The sequence below is a fragment of the Falco peregrinus genome, chromosome 4 (genome assembly GCF_023634155.1).
Source record: "Falco peregrinus isolate bFalPer1 chromosome 4, bFalPer1.pri, whole genome shotgun sequence".
Taxonomy (NCBI): Eukaryota; Metazoa; Chordata; class Aves; order Falconiformes; family Falconidae; genus Falco; species Falco peregrinus.
The window spans coordinates 65,229,088-65,249,926 of NC_073724.1; the positions used below are offsets into that span (position 1 = coordinate 65,229,088).

General features: G+C 43.6%; 1 protein-coding gene across 6 annotated transcripts in view; it reads right to left on the minus strand.

Moving 5' to 3' along the window:
• Positions 1 to 20,839, minus strand: part of FARP1 (FERM, ARH/RhoGEF and pleckstrin domain protein 1) — a 213,156-nt gene that overhangs the window by 17,304 nt on the left and 175,013 nt on the right. For 4 of the 6 annotated variants that reach the window (XM_055803175.1, XM_027788353.2, XM_027788355.2 and 1 more), the window contains 4 exons: positions 14,814 to 15,004; positions 12,933 to 13,022; positions 10,607 to 10,740; positions 876 to 957 (listed from right to left, as the gene is read on the minus strand). In XM_055803175.1, the coding sequence (XP_055659150.1) occupies positions 876 to 957; positions 10,607 to 10,740; positions 12,933 to 13,022; positions 14,814 to 15,004 (497 nt within the window). The remainder of the gene's footprint in view (positions 1 to 875; positions 958 to 10,606; positions 10,741 to 12,932; positions 13,023 to 14,813; positions 15,005 to 20,839) is intronic. The other 2 variants (XM_055803174.1, XM_027788352.2) reach the window with 1 other exon arrangement.

The window sequence follows — 20,839 nt, forward strand, 5'->3', positions numbered from 1 at the left end:
GATGGTGGGAGAGGGGGTTGGATGGAGGAGGAGCAGTGTGGTCTGACCTCTGGAGGAAGGGGATACAGCACAGACAGCAGAATCTGACCGATGGTAAAAGCCTTGTTGTAGCCTACTGGTTTGTTTGTGCTGCAGCAGATGCATAGTGACGTTATAATAAGGTAAGCTGTAGGTTATCCATCCATACTGTAAAAGTCTGCAGGGTTTTTGTAGGTTCCCATGCCTGCCTTCAAGGCTGTTTGTTCAGTAACACAGAGCATCAAAAATACTAGTCTGGCTGGACTAAGAACAGATGCAAAGTCTGCTAAACATTACACCTAGATTTACAGTTCATGCGTGTATTTTTGCTTTTAGTTTTAACAGGATCAAAGGCAAGTATTCACATTTATTAAAAAAAAGTCTTTCATCTAACTTGTCATCCTACTGCACAAATTGAAGTTTCCCAAATCAAATCAATATCCAGGTTACGGTCACTATTCCTGCAATAACTTAACCCTTGTATTTGCACAAACAAGTAGGTACACTTGGTGTTTGAACAGCCTCTTCAGCCATACAAATTCTGACATGTTGCCTTCTTATTTGAAAGAAAAAAGAACAAAGAACTGGAAATGAAATGTTCCTGAACTTTCATTTTCATTGTTCCTGTATTTGGAGACTGGGCTAAGGAAAAGGGCTGGACAATTTAAAATCAGCTTGCAATTCTGGAATCTTGGGGCTCACCAAATGCTTTCTATGTTATCAAAGGAAACTTTTACAGCATAAGCCTTGTTTACGATTGGCAAAAACCAGCACAAGACGCAACATCATATGAAAATGAAACACATGCTAACGTTAATCTGTGTCAAAGCTTAATAGTTATATAGGATCATTCCTACCTTCATACTCTGAATGTTCTTTAGCATAACATCTCCAATTCTTTGGTAATCTCCTTTCCCATGAGCATTAGAGCGGCCTTCCCTGTCAGCAATAGAAATATCACACTCTTCAGTCACGCAAGGAAACCACATAATCACTTATAAGCACAGAAAGGAACTCAATAGCTCATTTCTTCTAAAATCCTGATTCCCAGGCTCCTTTGCTCGGGAGTGTGCAAGGAATCTTCCTGACGGACATGTAATTCCCAGGTACAGCAAACCTTTCACCCAGCCTGGCTTGCACTCCTAACAAGATAGAGGGCAGGCACTTAACGAGGATTAGACTTTTAAAGAAAATTGTTAGCATTTTTAAACACACCAGAGAAGGCTGGAAAAGGCTTGAGAAAAAAGGCAGACATCAAAATCCTATGACAATATGTGAGTTTAGAGCAGAAGAATAATTCTGTTCAGAAAAACGGACTGCATCCCTGAACAGGATCCTCAGGTGTTCCCCCTCTGAAAAGCTTTCTGTTTGTGCAAGGGAAAGTGGGACCAACAAATAAAATCCATCCAGCATCTAGGTTTGACTCTTAAGTGTTACATACTGTCAGGAATTTCCTTTCAGTGTGTCACTTCTGGTATTAAAAATGCAAACTGCTCTATCCCACTCAGATGAGTGCTCCATTTGGGAGAAACCCAGCTCCTGATGAAAAAGACAATTCTTGCTTCTAAACCCATGTGTGAGACAGGCAGGGATACCGCACTCTGAATCCAAACACATCTTTCAAAAAACACAGGAGGAAAACTTGTAAGAACCTAACTGTTACAGATCTGAAAACTAAGGTTTTCAAAAGAAAATCACCAGGGGGGATGTGGAGAGAAGCACTGTCTCCCCTTTCCAACTTCTAATACTGCATCCAGGTTTCCCACAGTGTGGCTTTCTACGTGCTGTCCTCAAATTTGAAAATTTAGTTCAACTCCCACATCTATGTATTGGGAGACAGATCTGGTCCTGGTGTGAGCAGCTGCAATTCAGCAAAAGAAATGCACTACCTTGGAAGAGGACAGAAATATAATCAAGCTCTATATAAACCCGAGGGTAACAGGACCTCTGCTTTGTCTTACTGCTAAATGGATGCATTGTTTTTCACCCACTTGCAGTGGTTTATACTTTTAAGACAATTCTGCGTGCAGTGAAGGAGTAAGTGGACAACCAGGTGGTAAATCTCTGCATTCTTTGTACCAGAAATTTAGCCGGGGAGGTCCCACGCTCATCAAATCATAGAGGACACCACTGCTGTTACGAATATACTTCCACCAGTAAGACAGATAGAATTGTTTGTTTGCTTAAAAATCTGTATTATTGCATGAATAGATGCATATTCAGACATATATTTTTGTTTTGTAAAGTCAAACATGGTAATGCTTTGCGCCAGATAGTTTCTCTGCATGCTTTTTTAACTGGGAAACATGGAAGGGACAGCTCATGAACACCACACAGTAACATCTCCTCTTTTATCCTTCAACAGACAAACCAACTCAGCTGATAAAACAAGGGATTACTCCATGTTCATTTGACCAATATCCAGTTTCATAGGCTGCCTTTGATTATTTCCTATGGTCTTCAGTCTCCCAGGCACCCACATGCCCATTTAAGCAAGAAAATACACTTCTCAACAGGATTTTTTAATGTTTTTTTCTAAGCCTAAAGGTTACACCAGGGTAGGAAGTTGGGTTGTGTCAATGGTAACTTTAATTAGCATAGCCAGTTTTGCAAAAGCACTACGTTATATAAACACTGCCACAATCAAAACATGCCCACGAAATGGTCTATATTGCAAGGGACATTACAATGGACATTACAAGACTACAGGCGCCACATTACCTGGGGATAAAAGTCCAGTTTCTCTCTCCAGGAAGCCTTTGTCAAGTCATCTCCCTGCTGTACTGTTCCCTGTGCTTCCCTTCCCCCACGTCCTACCCATCCAGCAGCTCTCCCCACTCAAATTTCCTCTGAGAGGCTGCAAATAAAACTTTCCAGCCACTAAAGCACTGCTCCAAGTGATGCATATCAAAGCACCCCCGACTGAAAACCACAACCATTTGAAGTCCAAGGCAGTAGCACCGCACTGGCAGGAAGCAAAGGAAAGTCACCCCCCACCCGTGCAGCCAGCGTGCAGCATCCCATCCCAAATGGTTCATGCTGCGCCACTGCATACAATCCCAGAAATGTCAAAGCCAGATGAATTTGTGCTGCTGCCAGTAACGACATGGTATTTTGTAATTATCTCTAGAAGAATTCTTGCTTTATGTGTTATTCTCTAACTCTCTGGCACTGCCTGGCTTCTTTTTTATGACTCTACATTTGATTTAATCTAACGGACTTCAGCAGTTTGGTACCTTTCTGATTTACTGCCAAGACAAATATTAAGTACTTCATTACAGACTGCTATTTCTAAACAGAAGTTGCTTTTCTGATCTCCCAGCTACAGTATAGGTTGGCTAGAATCCTCATTGCAAATTTCTTATCTGCTAGCTATAGCTACTCGAAGGCTGACCCCAAGCCTACCCAAGTCATAGCGAGCGCTTCCACTGACTTTGTGAACTTCAGCTAATATTTAGTGCAGTTGTTCATTGAACAGTCAGGTCCTTATTTCCTAAAAGTTGACCCCCTGGCCCCTCTTCAGCACAGCCAGCCCCGACTGCTTGCACAGCATCTCATCACATCAGCCATACATAAAGCATCAGGAACATTCCCCTTCATTGCCTTCATTGGTTTTGGCCACAGACCGGTCTGAGGCTTTTTTTTTTTTTTTTGAACAGTTTGAGGGCTTTCAGATCTTACTTTGCGTCTTGGCAGAGTTAACCTGTGCAGCAGGCAGACGTGTACTGCTGGAAAAAACAAAACCCTACGAAAATCCAGAAATGTGATGACTAGGTATTGCTCCTTGTTCCAGTCATCCTCCTTGTTTTGCTTATTTATTTCCACGCAAAAGCTGTCTCTTGCGACAGGGATGGTTTTCCCACTGGTGGTGGTGCACAGACATGTAGGCTGTGGTATGGAGCAGAGGGGCAGGGAAAGCTGAAGCCAAGCATGGGGGAACATGATGGCTTCATGCCTGCCTCCTAAACCCCATCCTCCACTCCACTCCAGCTGTCTGCTGAGACTCCACGGTATTTCCTACGCTATGCTGCCTTCTTCCCCAGCTCCTCAACATGCAAATCCCATGTAAACAAGAAGAAAAGAAACCCCAAGAAAAATGCATCCAAATCCACAGCATATTAAAAGAAAAACTAAGCATCCGACCTATCAGATGGTGTCTTGCTGCTTCAACAGCCCGAAGCACAGCAGCAGAGAAGAGCTCTCCCTGCGGTGTGTGTTTTGAATAACAGCACTAAGCTTGCTGCGGGGGAAGAAGCTGCTCATTTGTTGTGCATCAATGACTAAATTGTTCTTCTTACTCCTTGTTTTCACGGGTCACTGTTTGAACATGGTATCTACCTGCCAGTGACAAGGGACAGAGATCAGGGACTAGGTTCTTACAGGTTTTCATCAGCAGCTGATTTACGACCCGACTCCCAGCTCCATAGGTGTATGAGCTGCTCTCCCTAACATAACGAGCCCTCACTCCACTGACTGTGCGGGGAGGTCTAAAGTCACTGAAAAACATTGAAGAGTGGAGATATTATTCTGTAAGAAGCTAATTTCCCATTTTTTTTCCAAATAGTCCCTTTCTTTTTATAGTAATGCAAGTGTACAACTGCAAGCAAAGAGAAGGAGACCGACTTTTATACCCAATAAGACACTAGCTTACATATTACTTAAAAACAGCCACCAGCTCAACTTACAGGGACTACACAAGCAGCTATCATGGATTTTGGAATTACATAAACTTCTCAGTGTACATCATCGAAAAATTAATGTAAAGATATCTCAAGTCAGCCCATACTATCCTCAGTCATCCAGGAATGGTAGCAGAAGGAATACAAATTTGATGGGGATAGTAGGAAGGCAAAGAAGGAGAGAAAGGTCTCAGAGATATTTTTTTCCAGGTGAACACAAAATACTTTGATTACAGCCCTTCAAATGCAGCAAAACAACAACAACAAAGAAAACGCCCAACAACAACAAAATCAATTGCAGCAAATGATATTTACAGCTTGTGACCTTCCGTTACATGCTCAGGAACAGCACCTCCCTCCTGGATCCTATAGTTTTTGTCTTTGGGCACTTAAGACACTTTTGACTTTTTAAGAGCATTATTAACTAAAGTTCTAATATTAAGAAATACCTTAAACATTCCCTGTTACAAGTGCCTTTTAAACAAGAGGAACATTTTGTGACTTGAAGAGTCGATAAATTCCTTGCTCACACCCTGCTATTACTCAGTGCCTCTTATTGCCCTGCCCATTCCAGCTGATGCTGCAGCTGTCCTTTCTGCAGCAAGCAGTGCACAAAACGCTGCTCAGAGCCTAAGGAAAGTACTGCTGAAGCCACCAGAGCTTCCCAGAGCCCCATCGAGCCTTTGGGGAGCATGCACACATTTAAAGGCTTCGGGCTGGCTATCCCTGTTGTGGGAGAAACCCAATCCACAGGAAGCATGTGTCAGTAATGCTTTTGAACGGTAAGAGATCAGAGCAAGTTAACACCACTGTACGGAAATACACTGAAAAGACAACATGTCACGCCTTGCTGTGGCACACCCTCAGAGGCGATCCTGGCCACATCCTGCTGGGAGAGCCACAGAGCTGAACATAACGTGGCTCCGGGTGTGACTAATGGATCCTGGACAAGCTATTTCTCTCCCACTATTTCAGATTCACTTGAGCGTAGCGTGGCTCTAATCCCCAGAAGTACCCAAAAGTGACCTCAGCAATGCAAACTGTCCTGTCAGAAGCAAGCCCAAGACACTGGCACCGGGCTCCTCTTAATATCTTTGTCTCAGGAATCCACCACACCGTGTAAGTCTGAGGTTTGTACTACAATACATACCTCATTTCTGCACATAGGAGAACGACACTTCCGAAACTGTTCTCCTCATCTCTTCTCCAGACACGCAGAACCAGCTGAACAGTCAGCACTCGTGCCTTTAAGAAGGCAGACAAGGATTGCTGCCTTGTTTATATAAACTGTTTATCAGGCTGTTCTTCCTGACCGCAAGTACTACTTCCCAAACAAAAAATGGTTAATAAATCAACGTTCAGCTCATCTTCCTACACCTCCCTTAGTGCTTTTTATTACAGGTTTTCAAACTGCCTTCCATGAATCCCGATTGAGTCCTCTCCTTTCATATGCTAACATCTAAGAGCTTTTTTGGTTTTTTTGCAAATTACCAGCCGCACATTTCTCAGCCACATCTGGTAGTACTGAGTAGCTGCTTCCCTCACAAGTGCCTATGAACTGGGAGACTGGCTTCCCTGGGAGAAAGAAGATGAGTCTGCCTGCATTTCTGGGAAGTACATAATGCTTTTTCTTCCCAGCACATGGATAAGGTCCAACATGCAGATTCATACATACTCCCTGACAGGGCTTCCCAGGGCAGAAACGGCCATCCTGGCTTGCCCTAGCATTGCTCTTTGCAGTGCGTAGTGGTCGACCAAGGAGGGAAACTTACGAGTTCTCCATTTGCTATCTTCTGTCAGAATTTATAGAAACCAATATGGAAACTTATAATACAAACATGTAAAAGGGTGTGGGAAAATGAGTTCAATTTTTTTGGCTGGAAAATGGTGCTTGTGGCCCAAATGAACAGCCTATTAAACAGCTTAGATAAACGAAGGAGTAAAACCTAACTGACTTCTCGGATTCAACTGGCCAAATGCTAATGGAGCACGTCACGCTCTGCCTGCACTGCCCACACCTTTTCCTGGGGAATGGGAGCCAGTTTAAGTCACCGAGACATGTCTCCCGTATTTCCTCCCAGCAAAAAAAGTTGGGAACTCCTGGCCTGGCACCCAGAGCCTTGCTGAGGAGCATCTTGGATGAGTCCTGGTAGCCAGGACCAGGACCTGGGTGCCCAGGTACCAGATGCAGCTTTCCTGGCACTAACAGGACAGCCTGATGTGTGCTGTTCCCTCTCCCACCTCAGGCATCTCCCTGCTCTTTTTTCTTCCTCCTCTCTTGCTGTATGAGAGGACAGAGCCCCATGCCAGCCTGCAACCACCAAAGGCCATCCTTCCCCTCCTCAAACCACAGGGCCTCTAGTTGGGTATCTTCACTTGGTCCCAGGAACATAGTCTTGCGAACAGAGGGCTCAGCACAGCTGGGGCAACTGAGGGGATTCACAGGCTGCTTCAACGGCCCTGCAACAGCACAGGCAGGACAGAAAACATCACCCAGATTACAGTATGACTGATCTTAGGATGCTGTGCAATAAAAACGCCAGGGATCTGCTCAGTTTCATGGCTAGAACGAAACCCTGGCTGTGAAAAATGCAGCCATTTCCCATATTCTGCAGGTGGCTCTTGGTGTCAGGATCAGCTCACATCTTGTTAATAACTTTATCACTATGCACTAGGCACCGAGACGTGCTGCTCTTAGGAAATGCAGTACTAAAGAGAAAAACGGGTGAATTGTGTAAAGAAACAAATCAGACCTGCCAGAATCTATAACTTGGTCAACAAGATATCAGCACTTAGATGTTCAGTAGCAAATAGCCTGGCTCTGACAGCAGTTTCAAACAGTTCAGAAGTCTGAGCAAGCCAGAAATGCTTTTAATAATGTGCACAACCCGAGCTTCTTGGAGCCAAATACTAAGTCTATAGATGTTTTAACAAATTAACAGCACAGAGCCATCTAACAATTGTTACACACGATCCTCCCCTGGCCTTGCTCTCCTCACACCATCAGCTTCAATGCGATCCAAGTCCTGAGAGATCAGGGAATAGCCTCCCGTAAGAGCTTCCAACAGGCAGCACGAAGGTTTCAAACAAACCTTAGACAAACACACGTGTCTAGGCAGAGCAGGCAGGCTAAACTGCACTTTAAGTTGATAAAACCCATCACCCTACTCACTAGGAGAATGAAGATGACTGGTTACAGACATCCTCTCAGACAAGCTCTCACATCACATCTGGGTACTCTGGGGCTTCCAGTAGCTTGATGAAGTCCACAATCCTTCCTTCCATTCAAAGGCCCCTTTCTCCACCCTCTGACAAATGCAGAGCACGCTCATGCCTCAGGACAAGCTTCCTGCATTCCTCCCCCCTGCACCTGCCTGGAAATTTAAAAGAGCTGTCATAGAAGAGTCAGATTTAAATGAGTTGGCTTGAATCCTGCCCGAATGTGCCTGCAGCAGTGCCGTTGGCTCAGCCAGGCCCGCGAGGAGCTCCGCAGCCGATGCAGAGGCTGGGCAGCACTCTGCACGGCTGTGGTGAACACAGTCAAAGCCTGCTGGCTTCAAACCACCTGGGGCCAAAGACAGAGGTACAATCATGGCAGCACAGACATTGAGCTAAGCGACCTTGACCACGCTGCTGAAGAAATTCCCTACCACATTGCCACCAGCAGCAGCTTCTACATGCTGAGGGGCTGTTTATTTTTGTCACTCACCGTTTAATTAAACAGTAATCTCTATAGGATAGAGTTTATTGCTTGCAGCTTATCTCGGTATCTGTGGCATTAAATAAAAAAACACCACTTCCAAAATCACACCTGCCAGCAAATCCGCCTCCCTTCCTAAGGCACATATTCAAATCTTCCACAACTTTAAAAACAAACACTGTCTACAACAGTGGTATTACGTTAGGCAAACTTGTGCTGTTGGTTGCAAACCGGATGCAGACCAGCGGCAGGAACAGGACTGCTTTTCTGTCAAGTGAATCAGAGCAGCTCACAGAAATCCCAGTGGCTTTATGCTAACTGTGGAAGGATTTGCAATAGCTGACCTGACAAAGTCAGAATGAGGTGCCCAGCCTGGGACAAAGTTACCTCAGCAGAATATATCTGAGTAATTTGGATTGCAAAGTTGCTTCATAGCAAATAAGCACTTTATATCATAGAGCAGTTTAAATATGGTATTAGGAGCCTTAAAATGTGGTTTACCGCTCTGTGAAACCATAGCCTTAGGACACAAGGAAAAGCTGGAAAATGCAAGGCTTACTCAGCTCTAAAAGAAGCTAACTGAAACAAAAAAAACCCAAAATTAAATGATGGAAAGCCTAAAAGCCTGAATATTCCTCCTTTCTTTTAAAATACCTCCCCCCCACAGTAAGTGGTAGTAAACCATTGTAGTAAACAATGTCACCTTTCCACAGCAGGCTATTATTGCATCATCATCCCAGTTTTGAAAAACATCACACCTGGACAGGAGGTTGACATCCCCTTGTAATGCCACCAGCAACCAGAAGGATATAGGAGGAATCTCTGTTTCAATGTGCCCCAGTAATCAGCACCCAGCAAACTCACTAGATTAGACTGGTCTGATAGAGAGCAGAACTTGGCCCTTTACTATACAAATTGTCCTCTTCCCACCATGCACCCTTAACCCCAACTACTGTTAATTCTACACCATGACTGGAGAAACAACACTATTTCATAACATTTGAAAGGGCCTCCCTGGAGTACCTGCAATAAACATTCCTTACTGAAAAGTAATTAACACCAGTAAGAATCCTGACTAGATTAAAACAGCGGCAGCCCAATGCCAAAAAAAAAAAAAGGAGATACGGGCAAAGTTGCTGTGCAGCACGTGCCTTAGGAGTAACCTTATGTCAAGTGTCAGCCACAGAGTCCTATGTGAGGATGGCAGCTCACCCAGGACTCAAGAGGCAGCATCACATTCTCCTCCTCACAAAAAATACCCACTAATTCTGGAACCGAGCAGGGTGCGTTTGGATAGCACTCCTCGGCAACAAGTTGTGCTCTTGTTCAACGACCTTGCTCATCATCACAAGAGCTAAACTCACACACTCCAAGACTGTGTTTTGCTTTTGTTTTGATTAATTAGTTAAAGAGGCATTAAACTGATTAGCACTCATCAAGTCTTCCTGCTCTGCTTTCACGTGATTTTTCATTGTCACTTTCCTAACTGAGAAGAAAAAGCTAGGCTCCCAGCACTAAAGATAAACTAACAAAAAATGCCTACACAGAGCGAGACAATCCAGTCCAGACAGGTCTAATGAGACCAAGGAGAGGGCTTCTGCGTGCTGCCTTTGCTCAGACATCAGTGGTCAAATGAACTGTGTTACGAGTCCTGCCAGGGAAGAATTACTCACTTGATAGCTATTTCATAAAAATGCCATGTTCTACTGTCACTATTATGCTAAGGATAGATAATTTTTGAGCCCAGTGTCCTCTTCCGACACTGTCAATTTGTAGAGTGCACTGTAGACCCTGAGACTGCCAAAGCTGTGGTGCTGCGGAATGGGAAGCCGGACTCTGAACCCCACCGCAGCCTACACCTATTTGACAGCAACAGGACTTGGTCCTTCACCGCTCCCTCTTTATTACTGATAAGTCTTGCTTGCAACACGTTTTTCAGAAGAGCTGCCATATAGAAACACTGACACTTGGCAAGAGAAAGCTTCATTCAGAATTATGATCTCATTTGCATACATCTGTACCTGACTGAGATATCCAAACAGGTTTGTCGAGCAAACACAAAGCATGATTCAATATACCCAGCCTGTTAATGACCAACACCTGTGACTTTCACAAATAAACCATGACAGTAGATCACAGAGTTACAAAAAGGGAATGCATAGATGCTAAACCGTATGAAATAACACAGCTAAATAACAAACAATCTTACCACAGAGCAAGTCTCTGCTCAATTTCCTTGAGAAAACCAGTATGAAATTTGTGCAAAGGTTCGAAGTTGGAGAAAATGAGATTTTTCAGTGTTTCGGGCATGCAATCCTCTTTACTCACTGCACTCTGAAACCACTACAAAGAAAAAAGAAGCAAAATTATTGTGGGGTAGATAGAATGCAGCAGGTATGATCATTTGCTGTTTTTATACACCTAACCCAGTAAGGACCTTATTTAGCTGGCACTAGGAATACCACCCAGGCTACCCCTGACACTCCTACATGCTGAACTGGGGCTCTTATCAGCAGTCAGGCCCTGCATAGTTAAAAAAGAAACTCCCTTCCCCTTTGCCATTACTGATCAAATCTTGAAAATTCTTTTCAAGCCCAAACTGGTTTGTCAATACAAACTGAATTTACAGATGCTGTAGGTGCAAGAGAAAGAGTATCGCAATACTTGCAGACATTCCAGTAAAAAAAAATAGTACATGCTCTGCACTTTCTTTTGCCAAGTTCTGCTTGAAATTCCTTTGACAGGAGCTGGTACAGTAAGCACTCAAGACCACGCTGCTGTGTGCAGACAGAGAACATCATGCAGTTTGCGAACTAAACAAGTAGAGGGACGGCACTTCCAAGACAAGGCACTAGTAGCAGAAAATAGAGGAGGGTCAGTGCCAAACGCTGCTAAGACTGCAACAGGCTCCTGCTCAGTTTTGCTCCATATTCTCTTTATTTCAGGCTAATAGACCTATGGGTGATGTAAAGCCATAGGACTAGGGGGCTTGCCAAGGTGGCACAGATTATTATCTGTGTATGTAACATGATAATGTTACTCTATCCTCACTGCACTGCGGGGTGCCAACTACCTATGGAACTTCCAACTTCCTAGCAGGAAACCTAGAAGGCTACTGGGACCACAGGAGACTGTTACAGCAGCCCTGACTGGAGCTGCATCAGCTGGAGCTGACCCAGACCTGCGATAAAGAGAGCCCCCTCCCTCTCCCCTGCTTTCTCTCTGCACTGAGCACAGCTAAGGCTGAAGAACTGCACACCAACCAAGTCTCAAAATTAATGTGTAACACTTGTTCCTTCTACCTTTTCCAATGACACTGGCTACTTGTTCACTCTTAGTGGCCTCCTGATGGGCCTGATGATTAGCTTAAAGCCAGTTGTACACCTTTTGGTGGCACACCAAGTTCGAATTTGCCTACCAAAAGAATAACGACTAGGCTGAAAAATGGAGTTTAGCTCTAAAGAGCTAAACTTTCTTTTTCTGCAGCCACTGAGTGAAATAGAAGATGAAAGCACCATATCTACTGTTGAGACTGCAGCAATGACCACCGTCCAACAGAATCTGGCCTCTTCCCTTGTTGGCCTGGCTTCCCAGAAAGCCAGGGTAAGTAGGCAGTGGAGCCACAGCTACCTTGCTGCCTGGAACAGCCATGCTATCCCAGCCTACAGCGGCTACGTTTAAGTTGGTGTTAGATCAGCTGCATCTGCCACATGGACTCCTGGAATAGCTGAGAAGCTGGGGAGAAGGCGTCTCTCCCTGGTTCCCACCTGGCACCAACAGACTCTTCCATGTAGCACATCCTCCTTACCACAACATCAACACAGGAGGGGGCAACGCACCTCACAGAGCTTCACACACGGGGTGATTAAAGACCTGGAAAGTCTGGAGCTGGAGGCCCTGCTGAAATACTATGAGGGGTTTTGGATCCAGTGCTCTTTTACAGACAAGTGTTATTTAAGGCCAGACCTTGTGCACGTTACTCTTGGAAGTTAAACAAATGTTGGTGTGTGTGCAAAGAAGGCACGTATCTGCCTTGGTGGTTCTACAATCACACTCTGATCTGATGCTACAGAGCAATGAACAGACAGTTTCACTTACTGAAAAATCAGAATAATTCAAATAGGTACTGCACAATATTTCATGTTAAATGGAGGGCATTTAATCCAGGAGAAAACATTTATATGTCCCCCTAGGGAGCTACTTCAGTTTTAAGAGGTCATTGAGAACCCACAGGCATTTTTAGTAATTACAACCACAAAGTATGAGAGCATGAAAAAAAATAACTGAACTGTGTCCCAAGTTCCTCAACCTGATACAGTTACGTAGCATGTGTTACTAACCACAGTGCAAATCTCTACTTTCTGCTTTTTGTGTGATTTCCTCCCTAGAGCCATACTCCTGGGCACTGCAGAGAATACCTACAGTACAGAATATAAAAGAAGCATGGAACAGCGAAGATGTTAAATGGAGCAGATGAAATACTACTGCTGACTAGAGCTTCACATGTTTCATGAGTAATGCTGAAGTAAACATACCGATGTGATGACTTCAAGGTCCTTCAGGTATGTTCGTTCTGTGGTCGCTACTTCTTTAGCAATGAAGTAAGCTTTCTCAGTTGGGAATCTCTGTAAATTGCAAACATATTAAGTTTTCATCTGCTTTTATGGAACTGCTTTCTATAGGAAAAAACTGCAGACAACAATCACCAGGAGAATTACAAACTAGTGACCTTTGCTTGTGGTTACTGTGACTCATGCTTGAATGTTTCTAAGCCCTGAAGCCCTGAAAACAATCCTTCCTTGTAAACACAGGAGAACAAGCACTTTCAATGGTTCCCGAGAGACACTTTTCAGCCATGGTGATTTCTACAGCTTTGGGGTGCCGATGTTCCTTTCAGCTTATTCTACACATCTGGAGCAGGACATATTCTGAAGTTCACAAAGAAATCCTTTCCAGGCTAGATAACCATTTGAATCAAATTTGACAATTGTCAAAAATGACAAAATGACAAAAATTAGCATTTGATTGTTTTAAGTTTCATCACCAGGGTAAGAATCCACAGTAAAAATATTCTTAAAAAAATCAAATCTGTAAGATTTTTCCAGAGCAGGTAGGCAACCTAACAGGGGGACAACAGAATGATTTTAGGGTAAGCTACAGTTTTCAAATTTCAGGCCAAATCCTCCTGTGTCATCCAAGAGGCAAAAGTGGTTTTGACCTCTTAATTCTGAACAGCCAAAAGATCCCAATTGATCTTGCTCTGTGTTGCCCAGGAAGCAAAAAGGAAGAGCAAAACATCCATAGATCTTTTGCTTCTATATTTCCTCCCTGAAGATCAATGATGCAGAGGATGCACTAGAAAGGGATGCAAGGGGAGACTGCGCAGGCATTTCCTAGTCAGTAGACAACCCCGTAGGAACCATCACCCGCTGGCATACACAGCAGTCACTGGCTGCTGCAACTTGGACTGACACCAGGGAATCCTGAGTTTATTAACTGATTCCTGCCTTTTCTTTTTCTCAAATATCTTGCTAACTGTGCACACTGGGAAAAGGGATCTTCCTTACACATGCTCCCACTTCCCAGCAAAGCCATCTGAGTTCCTACCTCCTTCCTCCTGAGATGCTCCAAGCTCAGGGGAGAAAGTAGGTGACAGAAGGACAAAGGCAACCCCCTCTCGCCCTGCAGCACAGGAGGGACAAGCCAGCAGGCACCTAGAACACCCTGGCTCAGACACAATCCCTTTATCTTCAAAAGGCACTTTTGGATGTGATGTTCCCTTATGGCTCTGCTGCAACGATGGGGCTGAGCCAAACACTCCCAGCTGAACGCTGCAGGCTGTGGCTTGAAGACAGCACTTTGTGCTCCCACAACCAAATGCTCCCAGTGGTGCTCCCAGCAGACTGGAGAGTCTGTGCTGGACACTCCTGAACACACTCAATGCTCTTCCTTTTCCTTCTGTTACAACAAACTTACCCAACTGCACTCCTTAGAACCAAGCCAGATTTATAGGAGACCCTGTCCAAAAAAACTTTTAAGTTTGCAGCCCAGCTTTATCCCACATTAACCTTAGGGACACAAAGCTAACTATCTTTTCCCCACTGCTGAAAGAGGAGCTGGGGCCCCTAACTTCTGAACCTCTGTTAAGGGCAATGAATCCAGGGCACGGAGCCCTCAGTTACAGCCCTCAGTTCTGTGGTTCTGGCCTGATATCAGCTCCAAACCGTGAGTTTGGCCTCAGGAGCACAGGGATGCTCTTGGACATGCTGTGTGGCTAAGGACAGCAGATACCAAGTGACCCAACTCAAGTTATCTGTGTGGATCTACGGGGGTCTAGATATTAGCCGCTTTGACAAACAGCAGTAGTCACAGCACAACACGGAGAAGAGAGCAAAGGCCAACTGCCTCTGCCTTACCTTTCTTTTGACCTCCTCCTCATCATCAGTCCTGATGCACGATGGGTCATTCAGCAAAGGGCTGATCAAGGGAGATGACTGCTTGGCATCAGGGCTCAAGTTTGGAGATAAAGACATATTTGCCACTGATGGTCCTCCTTGGGAATTGATGGAAAGCTCTGAAAGGTGAGGGCTGCCAGTCAGAGAACCTGCTAAAAAATGGTAAAAGAGAAATCAGTTAGGACGGATTCTCTCTAGAAAGTACCAAAAGGAGTTACAACCTTAAGTTGCAGCATGTGAAATTACACTACAAGAAGCAGCCATCAGGGTCCTCAAACTAGTCCAAATGGACTCGGAGCCAGAGGAACTGCATCCACTTGCATCAGCCAAGGGACTGGAGCGTTCCTTTAGCTGATGCACTGGCTAAAATGAGAGTCTCTGTAGGGAAGGGATCAAGGCATACATGACTGAGCTGCAATATTTACTGCTACATCAAATTAATATAAATTTTTTCACCATTGTAATCCACTCTATGAAAGAGAATAAATACAACAATAAGTGGGTTACCCTACGAGTGCCATGCTTTCTAGCAAAACAGAATTTCAAAGACTTCATAGGGAGCTACAGTACACAAGTTAGAACAAATTCATCTAGTAGAAGTCTAAAGAAAAAGAAACTATGACTCTCTACAGCAGTGTTGCTGCTAAGACCAGTCAGATCTAACATGAAGGAAGAAAACTACTAGTTCCCCAATTTCTACACACAACACAAGTATGTATATTATACCTTGTAGGTCTTTCCATGCTCCTCTGATTGTTTTGGGATGGAAATGCTAGCATTACATTTACATAAGAAAAGCAATACTTTTAATGCACAAAGCATAACAACTTTAGATTATCACAGATATAAAGCCCCGTTTAATTTTGGATTAAAATGTTAAAAGAATGAGACAATTAATTACACTTCCATGAATTCACATACACTACATTAAATAAATATTACTGAAATTAGCATTTTGTCTTCTGGGAGGCAGCCAGACTACTCTCTGCACAAAGGAAAGAGTCTGCCAAAAATGCCCAGTGTTCTCCCAGCTATCCCCTCCTCCAAACCTCTAAAAATCTAAACCTGTTTTAGGAGATGGATCTGTCACGTGGAAGAACATTTACAGTCTGTACCGTTTTGGCATCATACATTAAAATCCAACCAAAAAACGTGATGAGCTCTTGATTACCACAGCTAACAGGCTGTCTAGGATTAAATGTAAAATACATACATTGCCATATATAATTAACGTCAAATACATTTTACTACCATGTTTATGTCCTCCCTAGATTATGATAGGTAAGTGTTCCTGTTGCTACAACACAGCTGAGATACTCCAGTAAACAAATGCACCAATAAATGCAATTAAGCCAGTAGTAAAACCTATTTATTTTCTGGAAGAACTCAAGATTTATTACTAGAATATGAATGTTTTCCAATTCCAAACCAGTTCATGTTTGTATGTCATTCTTTTGACAAGAGAAGGAAAAAAACAATGCAGTTATCAGTTTACGTAATCATGACAGTTATGTAGCCTATTATAAATCAAATTCAAAGCAGTATTTGTCTGAAATAAAGGTCTGTATTGTTACAGCTACCAAGGAAGGATTTACCAACAGTTTCACACTAAATCAATGTTCAGTGAAATTTGAGAAAATGCCGCAGCTTGTTACACAAATGTCAATTTTATTGACACTAGCACACAACTGTATACAGTGTTTTCAAAAGAAATGGAATTCGTCATTGAGAAATAGTGAAACAGATTAATAGCAAGGTTATAAGGTTAAAAGTACGTAACTACATTACAAAAGACATAAGAAAAGTGGTATCACCTCAAACGTGGAAACAAAGAAATTCTGGCACTATGCCTGTCGTACGACAGCGAATAAATGATTTGCACCTCTGTGAGAAGTTCACAGGCATTACAGTCTAGAAGTTAAATAGCACCTATCTGTGATAGAATGGTATAGATATATTGACATATCTACCTACCTATTTATAATCCCAGGTCTAACTTCTGATGTACAGAAGTTAGTTTTATCAGTACAACTCAAGTGTTTCAAACTATAAAGTACCAAATGGACAACGAATTAAAAAGACTTCCTAACCTACACTTGGAAGACACGACTTAGGAAAAGTATTATGGAAAGTATCACCAAAAAAGGTGCCTGGTGGCTCACAGCATTGAGTATACAGTCCATTGATTGAAGACTTGCACATCAATACATCACTGAAATTCTCAAAGGTACTCTGCCGCAAGTTGAAATGCTACATCCTCCTTTTTGGTATCAACGTGGACATAAGCAGTGACCAAATCCAGGCTACATCAGTGTCACAAACAGTGACCAAATCCACCTACAAGCAACAGCTCAGCTAGACTCCATCCAATATGCTGAACCAGTGAAAATTGAAGCTAGGTACAAGACAGCGGCTATATGACAAAAAGGTCTCAAAATGCTGTTACATTAGCGTGTTCTGGGGCCTAATTACAACCAATGCAGCCATAAAGATCAACACATTGGATGCTGTCCTGGTAAAGGTGGAAAACAAACTCGTTCTTCTGTGAAAAAGTCAGTATGTCACGAAAAAAATGAAAATGGAAGGTCTTCTCTCCCCCACTGCCAATCAATCAGGACATGTGTTGTGCTGATGGGTCACAGCAACGCTGCAAAGTGACTTTCTCTTTTCATTGAGGTGAGGAACAAATAACCTGCATTAACCAAACGGTCTTTTCTTTGTGTTTCACCTGACCTTCTGCCACAGAAGAGTGTATTCATACAGGACTTAATCATCAGCTACATACTGCAGAATATAAACAGAGGCAGAAGGGAGAAGACCAATCTTATTTACAAGGTACTGAAATTCCTCACATTTTACCCTAAAGGATTCACTGATTGACAGGCTATTATTAGCATGTCAGTGCCAGCTATCAAGTGGTACTGCACAGAGCATTGGAGGCCTAGAAGGTTTGCAGCTGGTAATGTGGAATTGTCTTTGCTTGTACTCCAAATGATTTTTATTTAGATTCAGACTTGGGCCATCTTTCAAATATAATTGAGCCAGCTATATATACGTAAACCAAGAGACAAGTACAAAAGCACGTTTATCTAAGGATTGCTTAAGCACATATTAAAATTATATCCTTGGTGGATGGGCTGGAATTAAGGTGTGCTTCAACTCCTTTCTGAACTTGGGTTTACGAAGAGAAACAAACACTGGTTGGTGACAGTGGCAAATAATGAGAATGCACTTTTACCACAGTATGCCAGATTAGCCCATCGATAGCAAAATACCTGCTGTGGTTCTTAGTTTCACTGAACTAGTTTATTCTCCAGACATTGAGAAAAGGTACTGCAGTAGGGAAGGTGACAGAAAAAATAAACCTCGATTGAAATCTAACTCAAAAACAATCTACAAAACGACAGAGGCATTTATACAGCCACAGAACATGAAACCATGGGTTAATCGTCGTAGCTGTACACGCGTCTCAAATCACTCCCCATCCACATACATGTTCCACATGATAAGTAAAATGAAGCCAGTGGCTAAAACCGATTAATAGCCATACCTCTGTCAAAACACACATCACAGTTGCCTGCTGCGGTTTGGGCTGGGAATGCATGGGAGTGCTGGCAAGCTGTGGGTGGCCAGCCGTGGTCCATCCCACTGGCAGCACCTGCTCTACTCTAGGCTCCCGTCACACGCATGGGGACTGATGCTGAGGCTGGAGCCCACAGAGCCTTGGGCTGGCTGAGCTACACTGCTTTAGAACATGGCTAGTACCGGGGAAAAAAACCAGTTCAAATCCATACTTTTCAGCTGAAGAAGAAAGTCTCTCCCAGAGGTCAAATCAAGTCATAGGTGAGCTGAACTGCCTGCTGCCTCTTTCTTTGTTCACTGCATAGATGGCATCAGACTGTCTGAAAGCCCTGGTTAGAGACTAACCTAACATGGGAGGGCTCCCCTCTTTGTGAGGAAGACAAATGGGCCTCAATGTACCCTGAAGATACTCCTCCTCTATTCCTTTTCTCCTGAAACTGCTGAATAACAAACTCAGGCCATTTAGTGTTCTGCATCTGCTTCAAAAGAAACAGTTCTCATCCCTACACACTGTGTTTTGACAGCAAGAAGAGTACAGCAGTGTTAAGATGCTTCTGGGTATGTTCCTCCTCTGAGGAGTGTCAAGAAGTGAGAATGACTCAATTACGGAAACTGAGTGGAGACATCAACCATTACTGAAGGTGATGGAAATTCTGCTGGAAAACCTCGTGTACAGCTACAGTGCTCATAACCCAATTGTTAAGGGTTAGAATGTTCTCAAGATGTATAGGTTTATTATTAGAAATTAAAACATGTTAAGAGCCAGAAAAGTACCTTTCTCAATACCTGGAATGCTGCAGGGCTTATTGTCTCTTAGGCCTGTTCCACAGCCTGCTCTGCAGTCAGGGGGCAGATACCAGTTACCCTGCTTTAATGGCCCATTAGTGTTTTCTAAACTCCAGTCTGGTAGATGAAACCCCAGTTGTTGCCCCTTTGTCCTCTGCATTACTGAACATACCACTTACAAAGGCTCTTTAGTAAGAGAGTATCTGGCAGAGCTGCCACTGCTGTGGCCACGCAGTTAGGTCTAGCTTAATTTTTCCATGGTCACAGTGGTTGCATACCTCTAACTTCTACCTGAAAGTTTTGGTCAGAGAAAGATGCATAGTACAAAATGACACGGCGACAGATAGCACCAGATGAAGCGGCAGGAGTTCTCAGACGCTTTCACCAACGACTAAAGTACCTTAGACTGGAGAAGAGTTTAATAAGTGTGTCCATCCCTTCTCTCCTCAGCTGTGAACCAGGCACAGCCATGCTGCTGAACTAACAGAGTTACGGGATGGACATGCTGTTCTGCTCTCCCTCAATGCAAGAACAAAACCCCACCGACTTCCACGAAAGCTTGAGGGAGACCAGTTCATCAAGCTGCACATCTCTTCCCCATTAAATAAAGCAAGCTGGAGTGCTGGATACAGTTTGTTAAAGATTTTGAAAAGTAGTTAGAAATCAGCCATAAATTTGCGTACAAACATCCCTGAATAAAGTACCAAACAATTTGAGGAGGAATAGGAGTTAAAAACAACTCAGGAAGGGATCCCATATCACACATAACCAGTAACTGCCTGGCTTGAAGAGGAACATGACAGGGAGAAAGGTTCACTCGGACTTCACAGCTTCAAAATGCATACCCATGGCAGGAGTGGCAAGGATCTGGGAGAATGGTGCACCTTCTCAATCAACCAATTTCCTCATATTTAGGACAAAGCATCAGCCAGCAAATGGACAGAACAATTAAACCAATGACAGTTTTACAGCAAAATACCAGTTAGAATGAGTAAAAGCCTTCAGTACAGGTAAAACTAAAAATAATTAAAAAAAAAAAAAAGAAACTAATTCCATGCATACACAGTCAAATGGCTTGACATGCTTATAGTCTCATCAAGCTTGGTGTTGGTTTAGTAGCCAGCAATGTCTCCAGCTGGTAAAGGTCCATGCTTTATTGGTATACTGAAGTATTAGACAGCGGTGAGTGTGAAATCAGACAGTAACTGCTGTTGGCCTACATCAGGGTACACTCGCATCTTAAGAACAAAGAGTGAACATTACAGCCCGGGAAGAATAAAAGGTCACTGGGCATCAGTCCTTTATCTCTCCACACAGAAACAGAGCAACTGATAGGAGGATTTCCTGCTGTATCCAGGGTTAGGGTTAGCTTGCTTTTGTTTGTCTTCAGACCAACACCACGCGGTGCTACAACAGAACTGCAAAGGTTCAGCCCCCATGTAAGCTTATGCCACAGATACTGTCCATTTCAACAAGACATCTCCCCAAGCCTGCAGTGATCCTGCTGATGAGCTACGGCAGACAGACTTGACCATCGCTGGGTGCAGCCTTCATTAGGGAACGAAGGGCAGTCCAGTTGTGCTCAATGGAGCCCACAGGCCCTGGAAAGCAGACCTCCT